We start from the raw sequence: 22131 nt of genomic DNA, 5'->3' as shown, positions 1-22131 counted from the left end.
TTTATAACAATGAAAATTATCATGAAAAAAATTTCAAAAATTTCTTTTTTAAAATTTTTACATGTCAATTTTTTTTTTTAATTATTTTAGTCATAATTTATCTATTAAAAAAATTATCAAATATCTGCTAAATTAATTTTCATAAAAAATTCTACGTGTAAAAATTAAAAAAAAAATTAGTTTAATTCTTTTGACGTATTTCTTTTTATTGTAATAAAAATAAAAAAAATTGACAATAGTCAGCTGATTTAAGTGTTATAAAAAGTTGTCAAAATTAAAAAAATTTTGAGTAAAATTTATTTTAAAAATTTTTTAATTATTTATTAAGAAAAATATTAAAATTACTAAAAAAAATTTCACTTAATTTTGACAGTTGAACTTAGAAAATAAAAAAAATCAATCTTTTCTAAAAAAAATTAAAAACACTGCAGTTAACTGACAGAAATTGTTTTATAATTTTATAACAATGAAATTATTATGAAAAAAAATTATTTCTTTTTTTTTTTTAATTTGTTTAAAGTCGCATAAATTATTAAGGTCATGAGCGACTACGGTAGGGGGTGGTAAACTTTTGAGATTGGAACTCGTTTTTATTTTTTGGACTGAGCAGAATAATACACTTAAATTTTGAAAATATTCATTGGTGTACGCCAGACTCGAACCCGGTCCAATGCTTTGGTAAGCAAGGGCCGGATCCGATAGGGCTACTGCGCGACTAAAAATTATTATAATAAAAATTTTTATGAAAAAATTTCATTTCCAACTGTTTAAAATTTTTACATGTCCATTTCTTTTTCTGATTACTTTAGTCATAATTTATTTATTAAAAAAATTATCAAATATCTGCTAAATTAATTTTCATAAAAAATTCAACTCGTAAAAATTTTTAAAAATTTGTAGTTAAATTTTTTTTGATGTATTTATTTTTATTGTAATAAAAAAAAAAAAAATTGACAGTAGTCAGCTGATTTAAGTGTCATAAAAATCTGTCAAAATTTTAAGTAAAATTTCTTTTTAAAATTTTCTAATAATTTATTAAGAAAAATATTAAAATTACTAAAAAAAATTTCACTTACTTTTGACAGTTGAACTTAGAAAATAAAGAAAAATCAATCTTTTCTAAAAAAAAATTTATAACACTGAAGTTAACTGACATTAGAAATTTTTAACTTCCCGCTAAGAAAATTGAAAATTTTCAAAAATCGGGAAGTTATTGGTCTTACCCTGTTTTGCCAAAATCGGGTTTTCATCAGATCTCGACGTTTTAAGGTCACAGGAAGCTTCCCTGACTCTTCCCGCGATGGTGTCCGTGCGGCTGTACACGGAAAAAAGTAAACTGTAATAAATAACAGTCGATTTATAATAAGTAATGATCAACTGCTAAAAATTACCATTTCAAACAGTAAAATCGTAATTTTACGATTCACATTGTAATATTTACAATTTAAACGTTACAATTTACTCTTTACATGGAAGAAAATACTATTTCAAACAGTAATATTCGCTAGGTAAATGTCTAAAATGTTAAAGTATAATAATTAAGTATTCAGACTTTGATATTTATCATTTCGTACCTAAAAAATGTTCTTATGATATGTAAAAAGTATAAAATAAAGTTAATAAATTTCTAATACAAGCAACGTCAATTTTTACAAAGTAAAATGGTAAATTTTAAACGCAACGCTAAAAATCAAACTGTAATTATTGACTTGCTTAGACTGGTAAAATGTATATTTTGAAAGTATAATTTTTACTGTTTGAAATGTTAAATTCTCCCAGAGTGAGACCCCTTTCTCTTTCATCTAAGTTCCCCTTCTCTTCATAATATGGACTATTTATTGAAATGGCATTTTTTACTGTTTGAAACTGTAATTTTTAAAGATGAAAGAGTCGTTATTTACTATAGTGAAAACTACTAATCACTTATTTTGGATATTAAATTATAAACTGTGGCTTTTATACTTTCTACATTAGGTTCTGTAATATTAACATTTTTGCCACCCCGATGTCCGCTTTACTGTTTGAAATTATAAAAACTAACCGGAATCCGAGTGAATATTACAGTTTACTTTTTTTCGTGTATGTGTTTTTTTTTTTTGTTTTAAGGGGGGGGAATCCTTTTTACGGATTCTAGGCATAGTTGTTTGGCCTGGATATGCGGCTGTATGTGTGTGTTTGCATGTATGTAAACTTCTTATAACTTTTGAACAGCTCGGCCGATCGGATCGAAATAGGTGGCGATTCAAAGAGTATCATTGCCATTAAATTTCGTAAAAATTTGAATTGATTCAGTTCGCTAGATTTTGAGAAAACTCAAAAATAAAATTTTCAAAAAATCGTTTTTTTGGAATAACTTTTAGACTGCTTTATCGATCAACTCCAAAAACTAATCCGCTCTTAAGTTTGAACAACCACGTCGATTGCCACCAGTACCGTCAAAATCGGTTGATTCGTTCGAGATCGAAAACGAAAAATTTCGAAAAAAGTGTTTTTTTGGAATTACTTCGAAATTCCTTGTTCGATCGATTTAAACTAAAAAATCCATTATGAGGTTTCAAAAACTGCGTCGAATTCCACCAACCTCGTAAAAATCGGTTCATTGATTCAAAAGTTATTGCGGTTTGAAAATTCAAAAAATAGTGAAAACACTATTTTATCAAACGTCTATCAGACTTTTGAGCTCGAAGAGCTCAAAAACATAAAGAAGCTATCTCTTTGAGCTCGGAGAACTCAAAATAGCACAGAAATTGTACTTTTGAGCTCGAAGAGCTCAAAAACAAAATAAGTTAAATGTTGAGCGTTTAGGTATGGAGTTAGCGGGAAGTTGCAGGGACGGCCTTCAGGGTCAACCGTTTTCCTAATTTTTTTATAATTTTATAACAATGAAATTATTATGACATTAAAGTTAGCAGTCACTTTAGAACCATTTTTTAATTTTTTTTAACAAATAGATTTTGTTCAAAAAAACTATTTTTAAAAAATTGGATTTTTTATTTTTTTTAATTTCTACGTGTCAATTTTTTTTTCTCCGTTTTTTTGTCATAATTTATTTTTTAAAAAAATTCTTAAAATTATCAAATATCTACTAAATTAATTTTTATAAATTATTATGAAAAAAAAATTTATTATAAAAAAAATTTTTGTAAAGAATGTCATTTTTAACTTTTGAAAATTCTTATATGTCAATTTCTTTTTTTAATTTTTTTAGCCACATAAATTATCAAAAAAAATCCTACGTTTAAAAATTAAAAAAAAATTCGTAGTTAAATTTTTTTTGAAGTATTTTATTATTATAATTAATTTGTAATAAAAACACAAAAAAAAATTGACAGTCAGCTGATTCAAGTTTTATAAAAAATCTGTCAAAATTTTAAGTGAAATTTTTTATCAATTTATTTAAGTATTAAAAAAAAAAAAAAATTACTTACTTTTGACAGTTGATTAAAAAATAAAAAAAATCCATGGATGCGCATCTTATCTCGATTTTAATAACCAATTCCACCCACCAGATGTCACTGCCAGTAAATTTCAAAATATCAGCCATTTTGATAGCCCCACTAGCCATCTTATCAAAAGTTTTTAATGACCAGTGAGAAGTAGGGAACATGCAGGAGCTAAATACGCTTCAATTACTCCAACCGGACACCGGAATTTTAAAAAGTACCTAAAAAAAAATTAAAATAACATTTAATTGTTATTAATAACATTAATCAGCGCGTTTCGACGCCTCGGTGCTAACCCCTGAGCACGACACCCACATAGAGAAATTATTAACAATATCTAGGTAAGTAAGTACATACGATACGAGAGTAATATATACATTTATTATACATGATGTACTTACCACAATATATGCTGGAAAATAGGCTATACTAGATCGCAGTAAAAAAGTACGAGTCATCACAGATACACAACACACACTAGCAGTCCAAGATGGCAGAAGGCCAGGAGACAGCAAAGAAAATAACGATTTTCGTAAAAACTCCTAAGGACAAACATTCCATCGAAATTGAAGAAAATGCGAGCATTAAAGACGTAAGTCATTTTTTTATTTTTCACTCTATTTACTTTTTGTTATCGATTGCGTCAGTTCAGGAAATTTCATTTAATGTGACGTCTACAACACGTCACTCGTGTCATTTTTTGGGTTAGGCTTCGAGTACATTCGCTGACAAATTAATTAAATAATTTTTTTAATTAAATAAATTGATAAAATATTTTTTTAGTTCAAAAAAGCAGTCGCAGAAAAATTCAGCGCTGCGATTGAGCAGCTCTGCTTGATATTCGCGGGGAAAATAATGAAAGATCATGAGACATTGGAGACACATCGGATCAAGGATGGATTGACAGTTCACTTGGTGATAAAAACACCACGTCCGGCTGCTACGCAGCCGGACACTGCGCCTCCGCCTCTACGATCAGGTATTTATTTAAATTTCTTCTCTTGAAATTTGGTTTTTTTATTCTTGCACTGATAAAAGGATTTGTTTATATTTAATAAGCTTTATTAACTGTTATTAAATGAATTTTTAACATCAGGATTTAATAAATATTTATTAACAGTTGATAAATTATTTATTAAATACGATTTATTAAATGTTAATAAATATTTGTTGAGCTAACAAATATTTATTAACAGTTAATAAGAAATTTATTAAGTACAATTTATTAATTGTTAATAAATATTTATTAATGGTTAATGAATATTTGTTAACTGTTAACAAATATTTATTTAAAATAAAAAGCAAAAATAGCAATTTTCTTTTGACACTTTTTACAACTCTATACACGGAAAAAAGTAAACTGTAATAAATAACAGTCGATTTATAATAAGTAATGATCAACTGCTAAAAATTACCATTTCAAACAATAAAATCATGATTTTACTATTTACTATATAATATTTACCATTTAAACGTTACAATTTACTCTTTACATGGAAAAAAATATTATTTCAAACAGTAATATTCGCTATGTAAATGTCTGAAATGTTAAAGTATAATAATTAAGTATTCAGACTTTGATATTTATCATTTCGTACCTAAAAATGATCTTATGATATGTAAAAAGTATAAAATAAAGTTAATAAATTTCTAATACAAGCAACGTCAATTTTTACAAAGTAAAATAATAAATTTTAAGCGCAACGCTAAAAATCAAACTGTAATTATTGACTTGCTTGGACTGGTAAAATGTATATTTTAAAAGTATAATTTTTACTGTTTCAAATGTTAAATTCTTCCAGAGTAAGATCCCCTTCTCTTTCATCTGAGTTCCTCTTCTCCTCATAATATGGACCATGTATTGAAATGGCAATTTTTACTGTTTGAAACTGTAATTTTTTAAGATGAAACAGTCGTTATTTACTATAGTGTCAGCTACTAATCACTTATTTTGGATATTAAATTATAATTTGTGGCTTTTATACTTTCTACATTAAGTTTTGTAATATTTATATTTTTGCTACCCCGATGTCGGCTTTACTGTTTGAAACTATAAAATTAACCGGAATCCGAGTGAATATTACAGTTTACTTTTTTCCGTGTAGCTGGAATACATGATAATTCAATTCACTAAATAAATTAACCTTTTTAATATTTGAAAATATAAAAAATAATTATGAGCTGTGATAAAATTTGGTATTTTGCAGTAAACGTTATTATAATGTAATATAATTAATGCAAATAATTTATAAAGATGATTTTTATTTATAAGCAATCTTCATATCTTATGACATTGCAGGCGTAACAAATTCACTCAACAAAATATTTATTCACTGTTAATAAATAATTGTTAACTATTATTAAATACTTATTAACTATTAATAAATGTACTTTCTTCTCAAATAGATATTTATTGAATGTTAATAAATATTAAAAAAATTAAATAATTGTCTTTAAATAAATTGAATTATTAATAATTAATAAATTCATCTATCAGTATGTTTATGTTTTTGATTATTTTGACAGTTCCGGATATTGGAGCGAATCCCTTCGGGTTAGGAAATATTGGAGGACTGGCGGGCTTGGAGAATTTAGGACTTGGGTCTGCGAACTTTGCTGACCTACAGCAACGCATGCAACGCGAGCTGCTGTCGAACCCAGAATCCATGCGGCAGGTTTTTGACAATCCTTTGGTGCAAAGTTTGATGGAAAATCCGGAGAATGTCAGGATGTTAGTGTCGGCTAATCCTCAAATGCAAGAGTTGATGCAGCGCAATCCGGAGATCAGTCATATGTTGAATAATCCAGAGTTATTGAGGTGATTTTTATTCTCAGTTAAATTTTTTATTTTTGTATTATTTTTTTTTTTTTTTTTTTTCTAAAATAAAATATTAATTAGTTTATTTTTAAGGATCCAAATATTGACCAGTTTAGATAACATAAACATAAATAAATATTTTAATATAACTAAATTAAAAGTTTCATAGAGAATTTTATTAAAAAATTAAATTTTAAATAAATTCTTCAAATTTATTTTTAAAAAAATTTTTCAATGATTCTAAAGGATTATCAATTTTTTCAAATATTAAAAGTTAAAATTATAATAGAGTAAAGGCTCTAAATATTGGCTAGTTTAGATAAAATTAACATAACTAAAATATTCGTAAATTTATTGGAAGAGTTTATCAGCTGAAAAGAGTTTTTTCCTTTTTTTATAGTTTTAACTTACAAACTATAATACTTTTGTTTATAAAATACACAATATTAAACATTTAATTGTAATAATTAACGTTACAGCCGATTGCTCCGAATATTGAACATTACTTACTAAATATTGACCGGCTATGTTCGAAATACGGACCAGTAGTATTTTTTATAAAAAAATTTAATTGAATTTTTTATTGATATCTTGATAACAAATATTTTACATATTTAATTTATCGAATTAAATATAATTATTAATTAAATCCAAAATTTTAGAGAAGATTTTATTAAAAAATTCAATTTTAATTAAAATTTAAAATAAATTCTTCAAATCTATTTTTAAAAAAAATTTTCAATGATTCTAAAAGATTATAAATTTTTTGCTAATATTAAAAGTAATAATTATAATAGAGTAAAGGCTCTAAATATTGGCTAGTTTAGATAAAATTTACATAACTAAAATATTCGTAAATTTATTGGAAGAGTTTATCAGCTGAAAAGAGTTTTTTCCTTTTTTTATAGTTTTAACTTACAAACTACAATACTTTTGTTTATAAAATACATAATAATAAACATTTAATTGTAATAATTAACGCTACAGTCGATTGCTCCGAATATTGAACATTACTTACTAGTTATTGATCTTGTATGTTCCAAATACTGACCAGTAGTATTATGCTAACTAGACTTGTAAATAATGTTTATTTAAAATCTATAATAGTTTGGACATTAGCTAATCTATTTACTGACATGTTAATAATTGAAGTATTGTTGTTAGTTGTTCTGTATTCTGATACAATATTATCTTCAGTTCTCATATTTAAATCAATCTTTGAAGCTATACTAATATTAGGTACACTGGATAATTTACAACACCAATTGTTGACCAGAGTATTATTTAAATTATCAACATGCTTTTTCTAAAAAATATAATTGATAATTAATCTTGGATATTAAATTGTTTTGACAAATACTTATTTATTAATTATGAAGTATTTAATTTTATATAAATTGATCATAAATATAGCAAACATGGTGAGGTTTTTAATGAGTAATTTTCTCAAATTTCTGACATTTGTACCCAAACATTTTTTTTAACCGGAAATATTTATGTAGATGCTTAAATTTTTATTTAAAGTATAATAAAAAATTAATAATTACCTATTGGATATAAAATTGAATTACTAGATTTTTTAAAATAAAATTGTTATACATTGATAGAAGGTTTTATTAAGTATTAATAATTTAATTTATTAAATTTCAATAAATATTTTTTAACATTCAATAAATATTTATTAATAGTTAATAAATATTTATTAATAGTTAACAATTATTTATTAACAGTTAATGAATATTTTGTTGAGTGAATTTGTTTCGCTTGCAATGTCATATGATATGAAGATTGCTTATAAACAAAAATCATCTTTATAAATTATTTGCATTATAATAACGTTTATTGTAAAATACCAAATTCTATCACAGCTCATAATTATCTTTTATATTTTTAGTAGATTTCATAGAAATCTAACTATTGCATTGGTCCTCATGACGGAACTTTTGAAAAATTTTGCTATATTTCGACTCAGCTCGTCAAGCGGATTCAGAAAATGCATATGGTTCAAAAGTTTATATATGTATGTATATATATACGATATAATCGGCATTGTCTCTTTTCTAACTCCCGTAATTCTATACGGATATCAATAAAACGTAACATACTTATTCTTAAGACGATTTCCAAGGTTAAGTTCTAAGATAAGCCAAATCTGTCGATTAGTTTAGAAATGAGAGCAATTCAAAAATTTTCAAAAATCGCAAAAAATTTTCACTTTTACCTTATTTCCGTGCAATAACAATGGAACGCAACATCCTATCGGATTTCTGTAAATTGCATTTGGAAGCTTATTTAATAAGCTTCAATTTGTATACTTATTTATTTTTCCAAATTGAATAGTTCAGGAATAATAGCAATTCAAAAATTTTCAAAAATCGCAAAAATTTTCACTTTTTCCGTATTTCCGTGCAATTACAATTGAACGTGATATCTTATCAAAATTCTATAAATAGCGTCTGAAAGCTTATTAAATAAGCTTTAATTTGTGTACCTCATTATCAGTCTAGGCCAAAAATTACCTACTTTCTCAGACAGATTTAAGGTTAAGTTTACTTTTGCATTCGTTTTGACGTCATTGTTGTTTAATGTAACAGAAATTTATTTTATTAAATCCTAATGTTAAAAAATCATTTATTGCGTGGTCAAAATTTGGTTCCTTTATTTTTTAAATAAATAACTAAATTATTAATTGAAAAATCTAGACAAACAATGGAACTAGCCCGGAACCCATCGATGCTCCAAGAATTAATGCGCTCTCACGACCGAGCCCTATCGAACCTCGAAAGCATTCCAGGCGGCCACAGCGCTCTCCGACGCATGTACCGCGACATCCAGGAGCCGCTGCTCGCAGCAGCAGCCAACGATCGCAACCCATTCGCTGCGCTGGTAGAGAACAGCACTGACAGTGTAAATAACCCTCAGCAGGGCCAGGAGAACCGGAACCCTCTGCCAAACCCCTGGAGTCCTCCAGAGCGCACAGAGGGAGGAACTACAGGAACTGGAACTGGAACCGGAACTGGAACTGGAACCACCACCGGGTCTCTTGGTGGGACTCTGGGTGGTCTGGGTCGCGGCCTTCTTGACTCTCCAGGAATGCAGAGCCTGACGCAGCAGATGATGGAGAACCCCCAGCTGCTGAGAAACATGCTTGGCTCACCTTACACGCGCTCAATCCTCGAGGCGATGTCCGACGACCCCGCGATCGCCGACAGCATCCTCTCCGCGAACCCTCACTTCAGGTCCAACCCGCAAATGCAAGAGCAAATGCGTACAATGCTCCCGGCGTTCATCCAGCAGATGCAGAATCCTCAGATTCAGAGCGTGGTCACGAACCCCGACGCCCTGGCTGCGATAATGCAGATTCAGCAGGGTATGGAACAGCTCAGGACCGTCGCTCCTGATTTTGTTGGGTCTATGGGAGGACTGGGAACTTTTACTGCGCCACCTACTGGAACACAAGGTAATTTTTTATATAAATAAATTATTAAGGAAATTCGAGCGTAACTAATGAGTCAAAATAATGTTAAAGTTTTTTTTTAATTTTAGTCTTCCCAATATTCGTCAAAATTCTTTATTTTAATTTAAAATAATTTAAACAATTTAATAATTAATAATTTTTACTTATTTAATAAAGCAAAGTAATAAAATGACTTTGGTATTTATTACTTGCCGGAATAAATAAACAGATTTGGCAATAGCGCGCTTGATTATACCCATAACAGAGACGTGGATGAGTGTGTGAGTTAAACATTTTTCTCTCTGTAACTATATTTCTATCCTTTTCTTTTTTCTCAGCTGTTAATTAACGCGATGTTGTCAAATCTTTATTCGAATAAATGGCTGACGATAAACGAGTTACAAACATAAAATTTGACTTTAAATATTTCAAAAATTATGTCAGTAATGTATTATTATTAAATTGTTTTTATGTTTTGCAATAATCCAAGTTTCTTGTGTATAGTTTTTTATCCGTTAAAGTTGGGAGGTTAATATTGAATAAAATAATTAAAGTCTCGACAAAAGTTTTTCCGCCATAAGAGCCCGTGTGTAAGGAGATAAAATATGTGATTTTTAAAAATTTAATATCTAAGTAACTAAACGGTGAATCTTTTTTAAATTTTGTGATTAGATAAATGACGTATTTATTTATACGTATACTTAATTTCAAAGCTCAAAGATGGAAATTATTGTTTACATTAGATTCGCTCGAACTTCCTTAATTAAGGAACCCAGTAGTTGAACAGGTTTCAAAGAAAAACGTGTTTGAACCTACTTTTAATATATGGGTGATTCTCTGTAAGGATGTTTTTTGCTGTCCCAGGCATTTTTTTATTAGAAAAATTATTTTGTTACTAAAAAAAATTTATTACGAAAGTAAAAAAACATTTCTATTTGGAGCATTGAAAACTAAAATGAAATAAATTTTGGTTTTTTTGGTATAAATTCGTGAACCACCGAAATAACAGTACCCCGGGCTGTCCCATTCCCAAAATTTAAACTTTAAGATTAAATTTTAAGTTATTCGTCCATAATATATAATTTGGTCCATAATGTTTAGTTAAAAAAAAAAAAAAAAAAAAAAATTACTCAGAATAAAAATAATTTTCATAAAAAATTTCCTCAACAAAATAAAATTTTTTTTTTTTTTATATTTGCTTTAATATGGCTCTTTACCGTAAGATGGACGGTGGCGTTGTTTGCTCGGTGGGTCTTATATACGTGACTGAATAAATTAGTCAGTACTTGTCTCGGATAGCTTAACTGGTAGAGCCCTTGGCGCGTAACCGAGAGATCTGGGTTCGATTCCCAGTCTGGGCTGTCTGATTATTTTTTCAATTACGGAAAAATTCCCACTGAGTAGGTCCCCCCTTTCCCCTATCCATTCTTTCCCAACTCCCTTAAAATTTGCTTTAATATGGCTTAATTAGTTAACTAACAATCGTCTTCAATAAAAAGTATTGAAAATTAATTTGTTTCATTAAATTCATTAAACCAAAGTTTGTCCCAGGCATTTCAAGAACAATTCCCTGCCAGAAGTTCAAAGCAAAAAAAAAAATCCAGCGTGTTATTATACCTTTTGTATGGTTTATAAGGATATAACTAGCCTTGAGTTAATAACCATAGGGCTGTTAACGCTTTATCGGCATTTTATTTAGTGTCAAAGCACCGTTTGTGCTGGAAATATGTGTCTGGGCCACTTCAAAACTCAGCCCCCTGGCAACTATTTTTATTTATAATTTATTTATAAAATTGGATCCATAAGTCTTAATATTATTCTAATTAATGTAAACATTCATTGAGAACTTGAAAATTTGAATGCATTGAAATAGTTTGCTTGATTTTTCTCAATTTGATAAAAAAAACAGTCCCCTGGCAAACAGTCCCCTGTCATGTTATATGGCAAAAGATACACAAATATCGAAAAAGCAAAAATTAAATCGGCTGTCTATTTATTATGATTAAGCTGATAGTTTTGTAGCCTTTGTTGATTTTTTTTTCTTATAAAATCAAAAATAATTTGGTCGGACAATTTTGTACAGATTTAAGACGTCCTTACAGCGAATCACCCATATAAAGAAGTAATTATTAGTTCAAATTAGTGATTTTCATGAAAATATAAACAATTTTGAATTCATTGAAGCGCTAAATAACAAAGATAATTGAATATTTATATTTTGACAACGATTTTAAAATAGACTATCAAAGGAGTAGTAGTTGAACAATCAATTCTGACAAGCCGCAGTAGTTGAACACTCCGGGAGCAGTAGTTGAACTAATAAAATATATGGCAATAGGCACACCAAAAATTTTAAACGTTTTATTGAAATATCTAAAGAATTATAACATATTGTTCATTAATATTAAAAATAATACTATGAATATTTATTATGTTCATTTAAAAATGAGAAATACTTGAATTTAATTTTTTAATTACATTTTTTATGAATGACAAAGTAAATTTTCAATTATAAATGAAAAAGACTCAATTCAAAACGTTCAATAATTTTTAACTACACTAATTTTTAGCTATAAAACTTATTTAATTTGCAGTAATTAATACAAATTACAATGCTGATCATTAGTCTATAAACCTATTAGAGATTAGAGTGCTGTTAAAATTATACGGCTTCAGCTGGTTCAAGTTCTGGGTACCGCTTTGAATATTTGGAGGTATAGTTAGACGCTAAAATTTTATATAAAAATTATAGTTTATGTCTTTGCAAAATATATGTATTATTTAGAAAAGACTATCTCGTTGGGTGGTACAATTTTTTTACTTAAAATGATGATATACCGTTTTTTGTACTGATCGTTCTGTTTACGGTTTAGAATTTTTTTCATGAAAAAAATAGTAACATTTTATTGATTAGTTAAAAAAAATAATACTATGAATATTTAATATGCTCATTTAAAAATGCGAAATATTTGTATTTAATTTTTTAATTACATTTTTTATGAATGACAAAGCAAATTTTCAATTATAAATCAAAAAACTCAATTCAAAACGTTCAATAATTTTCAACTACAATAATTTTTAGTTGTAAAACTTATTTAATTTGCATTATTAATTTGACATTGTCAAAATTGAAAGAGCAAATTAAAAAAAATATTTTTTTTTAATAATTAATTTATAAGATAAAAGCCCCAATTATTGACACTATAAGAGACGAACTTATGAAATCATTTTTTTTAAGCAATCAAATATCAATATCGTTGAATTCTGTTTGTGGTTAAGTCTCAAGTAATGTTTTAACTAATCAATTTCTTTCTTTAAAATTATAATGACTGATATTTACTAATTAATTTTAAATAATTAAGTAGAGTATTCGGATACAGCAATTATTGGCGGGTTAAAAAACTGATTGATCTAATTATTGACATACCTTAGCCCCAATTATAACACCTATACTGCGCATGCATCGAATCATCTGCTTATTCTTATTTATCGAAACTTATTATTAAGTAATCAATATTATTAAAGTTTATTAATAATAATTTCCATAAATGATTAATTACTTTTAAAAATATAAAAATTAATTTAAAAATAATTTATTGAATCAGAAGAGTTCAAACTCTTACAATAAATTTTTTAGGTCAAAGTAAAAAAAAGGCGTAATAGCGCTGTCGACTGGCTGTCAATATGAGATTCAATTTAAAAATTATCAACTAGTTATTGACACCCATTATTTAAATATTATAAAGGAAACAATTAATTTCGATTATTCAATTTTATAAATTTTTCATATATTGTTAATAAAAAAAAAAAAGAAAATCATATAATTAGATGAAGAATAGTATATTACACACCTAGGGAAGTAAAGTAAGAAATGTCTCAGATCACATGCAATTGTTGGCCGAGGCGAAGCCGAGGTCAACAAACATGTGATCTGAGGCTTTCTTATTTACTTCCCGCGGAGTGTATACTATTTTTTTGCTCGACGAAGGCAGAAAAGGGCAACTTCGCTTAGCGCAGCGGGCCGAAAGTTGACGCTTTCTGCTCGTCGAGCAAAAAATGATTTTTTTTGCCCTCCGGGCGGAAAGTGGCAACTTTCGTCCCGCTGCGCTAAACAAAGTTGCCGCTTTCCGCCTTCGTCGAGCAAAAATAGTATATTTCTTACCTAGGGCAGGAAAATAAGAAATGTCTCAGATTACATGTAATTGTTGACCGAGGCGAAGCCGAGGTCGACAAACATGTGATCTGAGGCTTTCTTATTTCCTGCCCGTGGTGAGAATACTATTTTTCTCCTCGACGGAGGCGGAAAGCGGCATTTTCATTTAGCGCAGCGGGCGGAAAATTGACGCTTTCCGCCCGGAGGAGAGAAAAATAGTATACACTCCACGGGAAGTGAATAAGAAAGCCTCAGATCACATGTTTGTCAACCTCGGCTTCGCCTCGGCCGACATTACATGTGATCTGAGACATTTCTTACTTTACTTCCCTAGGTGTGTAATATACTATTAAACTCGGCATTTAAAAATAGTATATTACACACCTAGGGAAGTAAAGTAAGAAATGTCTCAGATCACATGTAATTGTTGGCCGAGGCGAAGCCGAGGTCAACCAACATGTGATCTGAGGCTTTCTTATTTACTTCCCGAGGAGTGTATACTATTTTTTTGTCCGACGAAGGCGGAAAGCGGCAACTTAGTTTAGCGCAGCGGGACGAAAGTTGCCACTTTCCGCCCGGAGGGCAAAAAAATGCTTTTCTAACCAAAGTTGTTAAGAAAATAGACGCTCGTAAGCTGGTTTGATGAACTGGTGCTCTTTATTTTTTTTTAATAATTAATGTTCAATATTTTGAACTCCGTAATGTTTTTCAATTTTTTAATTAATTAGAATTTAATAAAAATTTATGATAGTTATTCTTATTACAGATGATTAAATATACTTAAAAATAATTTAGAGTGTCAATATTTAGACCCCTTGTCAATAATTGGAGCTTTTACCTTAATAAATTTATTAAAAATAAAACTTATAACTATTATTTTCTTCGCAGGAACCACTACTGGATCTACAACAGGTCAGACTGGAACAACTGGAACAGGAACGACTGCTCCAGAAACCGGAACAGGAACCGGAACAACAACCGCGAGCACCCCAGGAACTCAAGATCCGTTCGCGAGCCCTCAGAACGCCTTTTCAAATCTTTTAGCGCACGTTGTCTCTTCAATGTCGCTCCACCAGCAGGAGAACGTTGACGGGCAAGGTGGCGTTGGTGTCGGAGGACAGAACCTCCCACCACCCGAGGAACGCTACCGTACGCAACTAGAACAACTTACTGCGATGGGATTCGTCAACAGAGAAGCCAATATTCAAGCTTTGATAGCGACTTTCGGAGACATTAATGCCGCCGTCGAAAGATTACTTGCCAACGGGCAAGTTTCGATGAGCTAACCGCCAATATTCCAATAATGATAACGATAATGATAATTAATGTTATTAATTATAATTAATATTCCTCACTTTTAATAATTATTCTTTTGATTTTTGTCTATGCAAGAGATTTAAAATTTTTTAAATTACATCCGGTGAATATTTATTCATTTAACTAAATAAATCTCTGGCAGTAAATAAAAATCAGTAACACTACTCTTGGCGTTTAAAATTTTCACTTTGCATTTTATTTAACTGGTTGTTAATTACGGACAAAATATATTATTTATAATATGGATATATGTACAACTTTTTGTGTAAAACAATTTTTTACGAAGGACATTAAAATTTAATATTTTTTTATAAAAAAATTTTTTTTTGTCCAAAAAAATTCAATTTTGTTTTTTTTTTAAATTAAAATTTTTTTTTTTACAAAAAAAAATTTTTTCATAAAAATTTTTAACAATTGAAATGTCCTTCGTTAAAAAATCAATTTAATATTTTTTACACGAGTATAAAATAGATATTAAAAAAGAGTGTGACTTATGGATAAACTATGAATTGAAATAAACGTTGGTGTCATACTTATTAATTAATAAATAAATTAATTAATTTGTTGTTGTTAATTAGTTGGTTACTTTTTGTTTTTTAACGTCGCACTCGGGAAATGTTTATTGCGTAATTTTCATCATGAAGATTGCTTTATTTCTCTCTGTATTGATGACGGTGGATGTTTTTTCTTATACAAATAAAAATATATATTGATAAACAAACAAGATAAATAAATAAAATTTATATAGATTTGTAGCGAGACCAAGAGTGCTTAGTTGTATGTTAGATTAATTACCGATTATTAATTATTAATTTGTAATTGTAATTGTAATTAATATAAATTACAGGTAATGTTTAAAGGATCGATAAACAAAGGTCTCATTGTCTAAAAACTTTGGAAATATTGTGAATAAATATTTAAAAACATTTTATGCTTTTCTTAATGTTTATATTAAGATTTTTATTTATTTAAAAAGAACTTCGGCTCTTGATTATCTATATTATTAAGAGAATAAGAAAAATTTTGTGTCCAAGATAGTCATGATAAAATCGGTTTTTTTTTAGTGAAATTTAGTGTGATTGCAAAAGTCTTGATTTGAATTTGTGCATTTTCAAGGTTTCATACCATTCTCACCGATAGTCAATTATATGATCATAAGTATTTAAGTTGCATTCGAAAATGGTCTATCTCTAGATACATAATGAAGATATGACCTTGTATCTTGTGAACTATTGATGTTTTTAAATATATAATCTCATCCTGATGTTACACTCATCAAAAGCTTTCATTTGAGTACCCACATCACTTTTTCATATATTTATACATATTATATATATATATATAAATGAAAAATCCATGTGGGTACTCAAATGAAAGGTCTTGATGAGTGTAACATCGGGATGAGCTTATATTTTTGAAAATATCAATAATTAAGAAATGACCTTGTATCTTATCAACTAATGACATTTTTTAAGATATAAGCTCACCCTGACATTACGTTCATTGAGACCTTTCATTTGAGTACCCACATCAATTTTTCATATATTTATATATATTTTATATATTATAAATATGTATATATGAAAAATATATCAAAAATGCATGTGTTTTAAAAATATAAGCTCATCCCGATGCTACACACATCGAGACCTTTCATTTGAATACCCACATGCATTTTGATATATTTTTCATATATACATATATCTATATATATATAAGCAACTTTTTTTTTCTTTGTTATCGATAAACTTGAAAACTACTGGACCGATCGGCATGAGACTATGACCATTCGACGCGGAATTAATTGTAGAAGGTTATAGGCTATTCATTTTTTGAATTCCATCAACCCTTTACCATTTTTTTTCAAATTTATGTGGATAGTCATTTGTTTCTGCTACGAAAACAAATGAACATCACTTCTTCTTCATATTCGAGCGCACAAGGACCGACAAAATGTCTAACTTCACTTCAATGCTTATAAACGCGTTTCCACACACCCTCCCACGCACTCCCACCCATCCACCTACGCACTCCCACGCATCTACCCACGCATCCACAAGGTTGTGACATGAATTATTAGACCGTTGTCTATAGCGCCGGTTTTGTTAATTCATTTCTAGGTTATGTAAATATGTCATTCATTTATGCTACTATCTTTTGTTTAAAAATTATTCATCTTTCAAAGGTTATGTAAAGATGTCATTTATTTACGCTATTTTTTGTTTCAAAACAAAAAAGATTCTGTGTGTCATTTAATCGATTGTGTTTTGTTTAGTATTTATTGGTTATGATACGTTTAGTATTTGTTAGTTAGTTGAATGAAGAAGAGGGCCTCCAACTTATAAAAGTTAGTATAATTAATATATTCACGTTGATTATATATTTTATTTTAATAAAATATATTTGTTATTGGTGACTTCATGGATTTTTTAATTTATTAAAAATTTTTTATATGCATTCACAGAATCCCATCATGCCAAAAAAAAAGTTGCAACTAGGCCGATCTACAACTATTGCAAAAAGAATGAGGCTAATACGATTGCGAGGATCCGTTGATGAGACAATAGTAGAAAATAATCTCCATAATCAAGACAATATCGAAATCAATGGTATCAATCCTAACGATGCTAATATTGATACAAGTGACATTCGTAATAATAATAATAATGATAACGTTAATAATACTACTGGATTATACAATATGTCTCCATGGGGAAAGCAAAAAGAATATAGTGCATTTAACTATGATATAAGAATTAAGTATGATGATGATCCAGCATTTAAAATTGGAAAAATGTCGTTTATTTGCGCATATTGTTCTGCACTACGGTGGAAGGATGAATGTCATTCAATTTGTTGTTCCGAAGGAAAAGTTTCTTTACCACCGATTCTTCAACCTCCCCAACCACTCTATAATTTAATAAAAGGAGTACACAGCAAGTCAAAACATTTTCTTGAAAATATCAGAAAATATAATGCTGCTTTTCAAATGACATCTTTCAGAGCATCTAAAGTTTTCAATGATGTATATTTACCGACATTCAAAGTTCAAGGACAAGTTTATCATACCATTGGTAGTATCTATCCTGTTGACGAAAACCAAGAAAAATTTTTACAAATTTATTTCATTGAAGATTTGAATTTTCAAGCTCAATCTAGATGTAATATATTTGAGAATAATATTGACAAGGATTTGATCACCGAGCTTCAATCCATGCTTCATCGAAATAATGTTTTTATAAAAGATTTCAAATTAGCTATATGGAACATGTTCCGCGCGATTGAGTTAATTTAAAAATACGATCAGATAAAAAACCTGTTGATCAACATACACGAAGATATAATGAACCCACTTCAAGTGAAGTTGCTGTTTTGATTGCTGGACAAGAATTTAATACAAGAGACATTGTTCTTAATCTTCGTAACAATAAAATTCAACGTATAAAGGAAATAGATCGGTCCTATGATTGTTTACAATATCCTTTAATTTTTTGTTACGGAGAAGATGGGTATTCGATAAATATTCCTCAAATAAATCCTATTTCTGGGCAGCCATATGGAAATAAAAACGTATCAGCTATGTCTTTCTACGCTTATAGAATTATGCTTAGGCATAATAACCATAATCATTTACATCACTTCAGATCATTGTTTAATCAACTTTTAGTCGATATGTATGCTAAAATTGAATCAGAAAGACTATCTTTTATACGAAATAATCAATCGAAATTACGCGCTGAAAATTATATTCATTTGCAAGATGCTTTAAGAAAAGACGAAAACATTAATGAAATTGGGAAGTTGGTAATACTTCCATCATCATTCACGGGAGGATATCGTTATATGCACGAACGCACTCAAGATGGTATGGTCTATATTAGATCATTTGGGAAACCAGATCTATTTATAACTTTTACCTGCAATCCAAAATGGAGTGAAATAGTAAGTGAACTTATTACAGGACAAAAATCTCAAGATCGTCATGATATAATAGCTAGGGTATTCCGGATAAAAGTAAAAAAATTAATTAATTTAATAACGAAAGAACGTATATTTGGAGAAACATTAGCTTATATGTATACTGTTGAGTGGCAAAAACGTGGTCTTCCCCACATTCATATTATACTATGGCTGAAAGATAAAATTAAACCAGAACAGATAGATACTGTCATTAGTGCAGAAATCCCTAATCCAAAAACAGATCCAATTTTATTTGAAGTTGTTAAGAATAATATGATACATGGTCCATGTGGACAAATAAATCCTCGGTGTCAATGTATGAGTGATGGAAAATGTACAAAAAATTTTCCTAACCAATTACTTCAGGAAACTCAAACCGGTGATGATAATTATCCAAAATGTAGATGAAGAAGTCCATCTGATGGTGGTTTTACTGTAAAGATACCTACTCAATTAGGTGAATTTGAGGTGGATAATCGATGGATAGTACCGTATAACCCTTTACTATCAAGATTATGTAAAGCTCACGTTAACGTCGAGTATTGTAATTCTGCGAAATCTGTTAAATATATCTGTAAATACATGAACAAAGGAAGTGACCAATCCACTTATTCGGTTAACGATGAAAATAACGAAATCGAAATTTTTCAATCGGGTCGATACATTAGTTCCTCAGAAGCTGTTTGGAGGATATTAGGTTTTCCGATTCATGAGAGAGACCCAACAGTCGTTCATTTAGCAGTTCATCTGGAAAACGGTCAAAGAGTTTATTTCAATAATGACACAAATATACAACATTTTGCGGTATCGCCTCCAAAAACTACGTTGACAGAGTTTTTTAAATTATGTTCTGAAGATGACTTTGCTAAAACTTTATTATATAGTGAAGTACCTGCTTATTACACTTGGCGTCTTCATGTATTTAAACGTAGAAAAATAGGTCAAAATGTTCCTAATTATCCTGAAATTAAAAAAAGTAATGCTTTGGGTAGAGTTTATACAGTACACCCTAACAATTTTGAATGTTATTGTTTAAGAATGTTACTTCATAAAATACGTGGACCTACATCTTTCCAATCATTAAAAACGGTTAATAATCAAATTCATAAATCTTTTCAAGCTGCCTGTGCAGCACTCGGATTATTAGAAAATGATGACCATTGGGATCAAGCAATAGAAGAAGCCACTATATATAAAATGCCTTTTCATCTAAGAAATTTATTCGTTATCATCTTAGGATTTTGCCATGTTACGGAGCCTATCCAATTATGGTTGAAATACAGAAATGCAATGTCTGAAGATATATTACATCGTTTCAGAAGACATAATGATAACAATCAACTCGATTTTAATAATGAAATTTACAATGAAGCGTTAATACTAATTGAAGATCAATTATTTTCAATATCAGGAAAAACATTAAATGAATTTAACTTCACATCTCCTGTAAGAACAAACAGAACCTATTTGCGGGGAAATTATCATAAAGAAACTAATTACAATATTGAAAGTTTATCAAATTTTATTACTGAAAATGAACCTAAATTAACTAATCAGCAACGAAATGTTTATGAAAAAATTTTAGAAAGCGTAAATGAGAATCAAGGTAAATTATTTTTCATAGATGCCCCTGGAGGAACTGGAAAAACTTTTCTATTAAATTTATTGTTAGCCAAAGTGCGGAGCAGTGGAAAGATTGCATTGGCTGTTGCAAGTTCAGGAATTGCTGCTACTTTATTAACCGGTGGAAGAATTGCTCATTCTTTATTTAAATTACCATTAAACTTAAATATTGATGATTCTCCGATCTGCAATATAAGCAAACAAAGTGAAGCCGCGAAAGTTTTTAAAGAATGTTCTGTTATCATATGGGATGAATGTACAATGTCACATAAACGAGCTTTGGAAGCAGTAAATCGAACTATGATAGATATAAGGAATGATAAACGTGATATGGGTGGTATGACATTGGTTTTAGCGGGTGATTTCCGTCAGACATTACCTGTTGTCAAACGTGGTACCAGAGCTGATGAAGTTAATGCATGTTTAAAGTCGTCTTTTTTATGGCCAAAGTTGAATTTATTATCATTGTCAAAAAACATGAGAGCTCACTTATATTGTCATGTGAACGCTGAAGAATTTTCGAGTCTTCTTTTAAAAATTGGTAATGGAGAAATTGAAGAAGAAAATGGTCAAATTAAAATACCTACTGGTGTCGGAATTATAGTAAATAATTTAGATGATTTATTAAATAATGTTTATCCCGACATAAAAAATTTAAAAACAAAATCAACGATTTGGTTAAGTGAAAGATCAATTTTTACATCTATGAATGATCATGCGACTAGATTAAATAATATATGTTTAAATTTATATGAAGGTGATTTTTTTGTAGAATTGAAATAAATAAAATAAATAAAATAAATGTAAAAAAAATTAGAGAACAAAAATCAAAAATTAAAAAAAAAAATTATAAATTAAACTAATTACAATTACAATCATGTACAATTCGCCCAGCGAAGCGGGCGGGGACGGCTAGTATATAATATATATAAATATATGAAAAAATGATGTGGGTACTCAAATGAAAGCTCTTGATGAGTGTATCATCGGGATGAGCTTATATCTTAATAAATGTCAATAATTAAGAAATTACCTCGTATCTTATGAACTATTGATATTTTTAAAGATATAAGCTCATCCCGATGCTACACATATCGAGACCTTTCATTTGAATACCCACATGCATTTTGATATATTTTTCATGTATTACATATATATATATATATATATATATATATATAATATTTATAAATATATGAAAAAATGATGTGGGTACTCAAATGAAAGCTCTTGATGAGTGTATCATCGGGATGAGCTTATATCTTAATAAATGTCAATAATTAAGAAATTACCTTGTATCTTATGAACTATTGATATTTTTAAAGATATAGCATCCCGATGCTACAATATCGAGACCTTT

General features: G+C 28.9%; 1 protein-coding gene across 2 annotated transcripts; it reads left to right on the top strand.

The window, feature by feature from the left end:
* The first annotated feature begins 3576 nt into the window (after positions 1 to 3576).
* On the top strand, positions 3577 to 15434 carry LOC123266454 (ubiquilin-1). Of its 2 annotated transcripts, none has more exons than XM_044730687.1 (6): positions 3577 to 3784; positions 3867 to 4035; positions 4227 to 4422; positions 5970 to 6261; positions 8964 to 9721; positions 14760 to 15434. In XM_044730687.1, exons 2-6 carry the CDS (start codon positions 3934 to 3936, stop codon positions 15155 to 15157), a joined length of 1746 nt encoding a protein of 581 aa, XP_044586622.1. In that variant the 5' UTR covers positions 3577 to 3784; positions 3867 to 3933; the 3' UTR covers positions 15158 to 15434. The 2 variants fall into 2 exon arrangements, with proteins under 2 accessions (XP_044586622.1, XP_044586623.1); XM_044730688.1 differs by having other exon boundaries at positions 8964 to 9720; positions 14757 to 15062.
* The last annotated feature ends 6697 nt before the right edge of the window (positions 15435 to 22131 follow it).

The sequence above is a fragment of the Cotesia glomerata genome, linkage group LG6 (genome assembly GCF_020080835.1).
Source record: "Cotesia glomerata isolate CgM1 linkage group LG6, MPM_Cglom_v2.3, whole genome shotgun sequence".
In the NCBI taxonomy this organism is placed as follows: Eukaryota; Metazoa; Arthropoda; class Insecta; order Hymenoptera; family Braconidae; genus Cotesia; species Cotesia glomerata.
Note: the sequence above shows the minus strand (reverse complement) of the source record. Positions and strands in the feature narration are given on the sequence as shown.

Coding starts and splice junctions, on each gene's coding strand:
- LOC123266454 (XM_044730687.1), top strand. CDS start 3,934: ATGGCAGAAGGCCAGGAGACAGCAAAGAAAATAACGATTTTCGTAAAA. Junction 4,036..4,226: donor AAAATGCGAGCATTAAAGAC/GTAAGTCATTTT, acceptor ATATTTTTTTAG/TTCAAAAAAGCAGTCGCAGA. Junction 6,262..8,963: donor AATAATCCAGAGTTATTGAG/GTGATTTTTATT, acceptor TGAAAAATCTAG/ACAAACAATGGAACTAGCCC.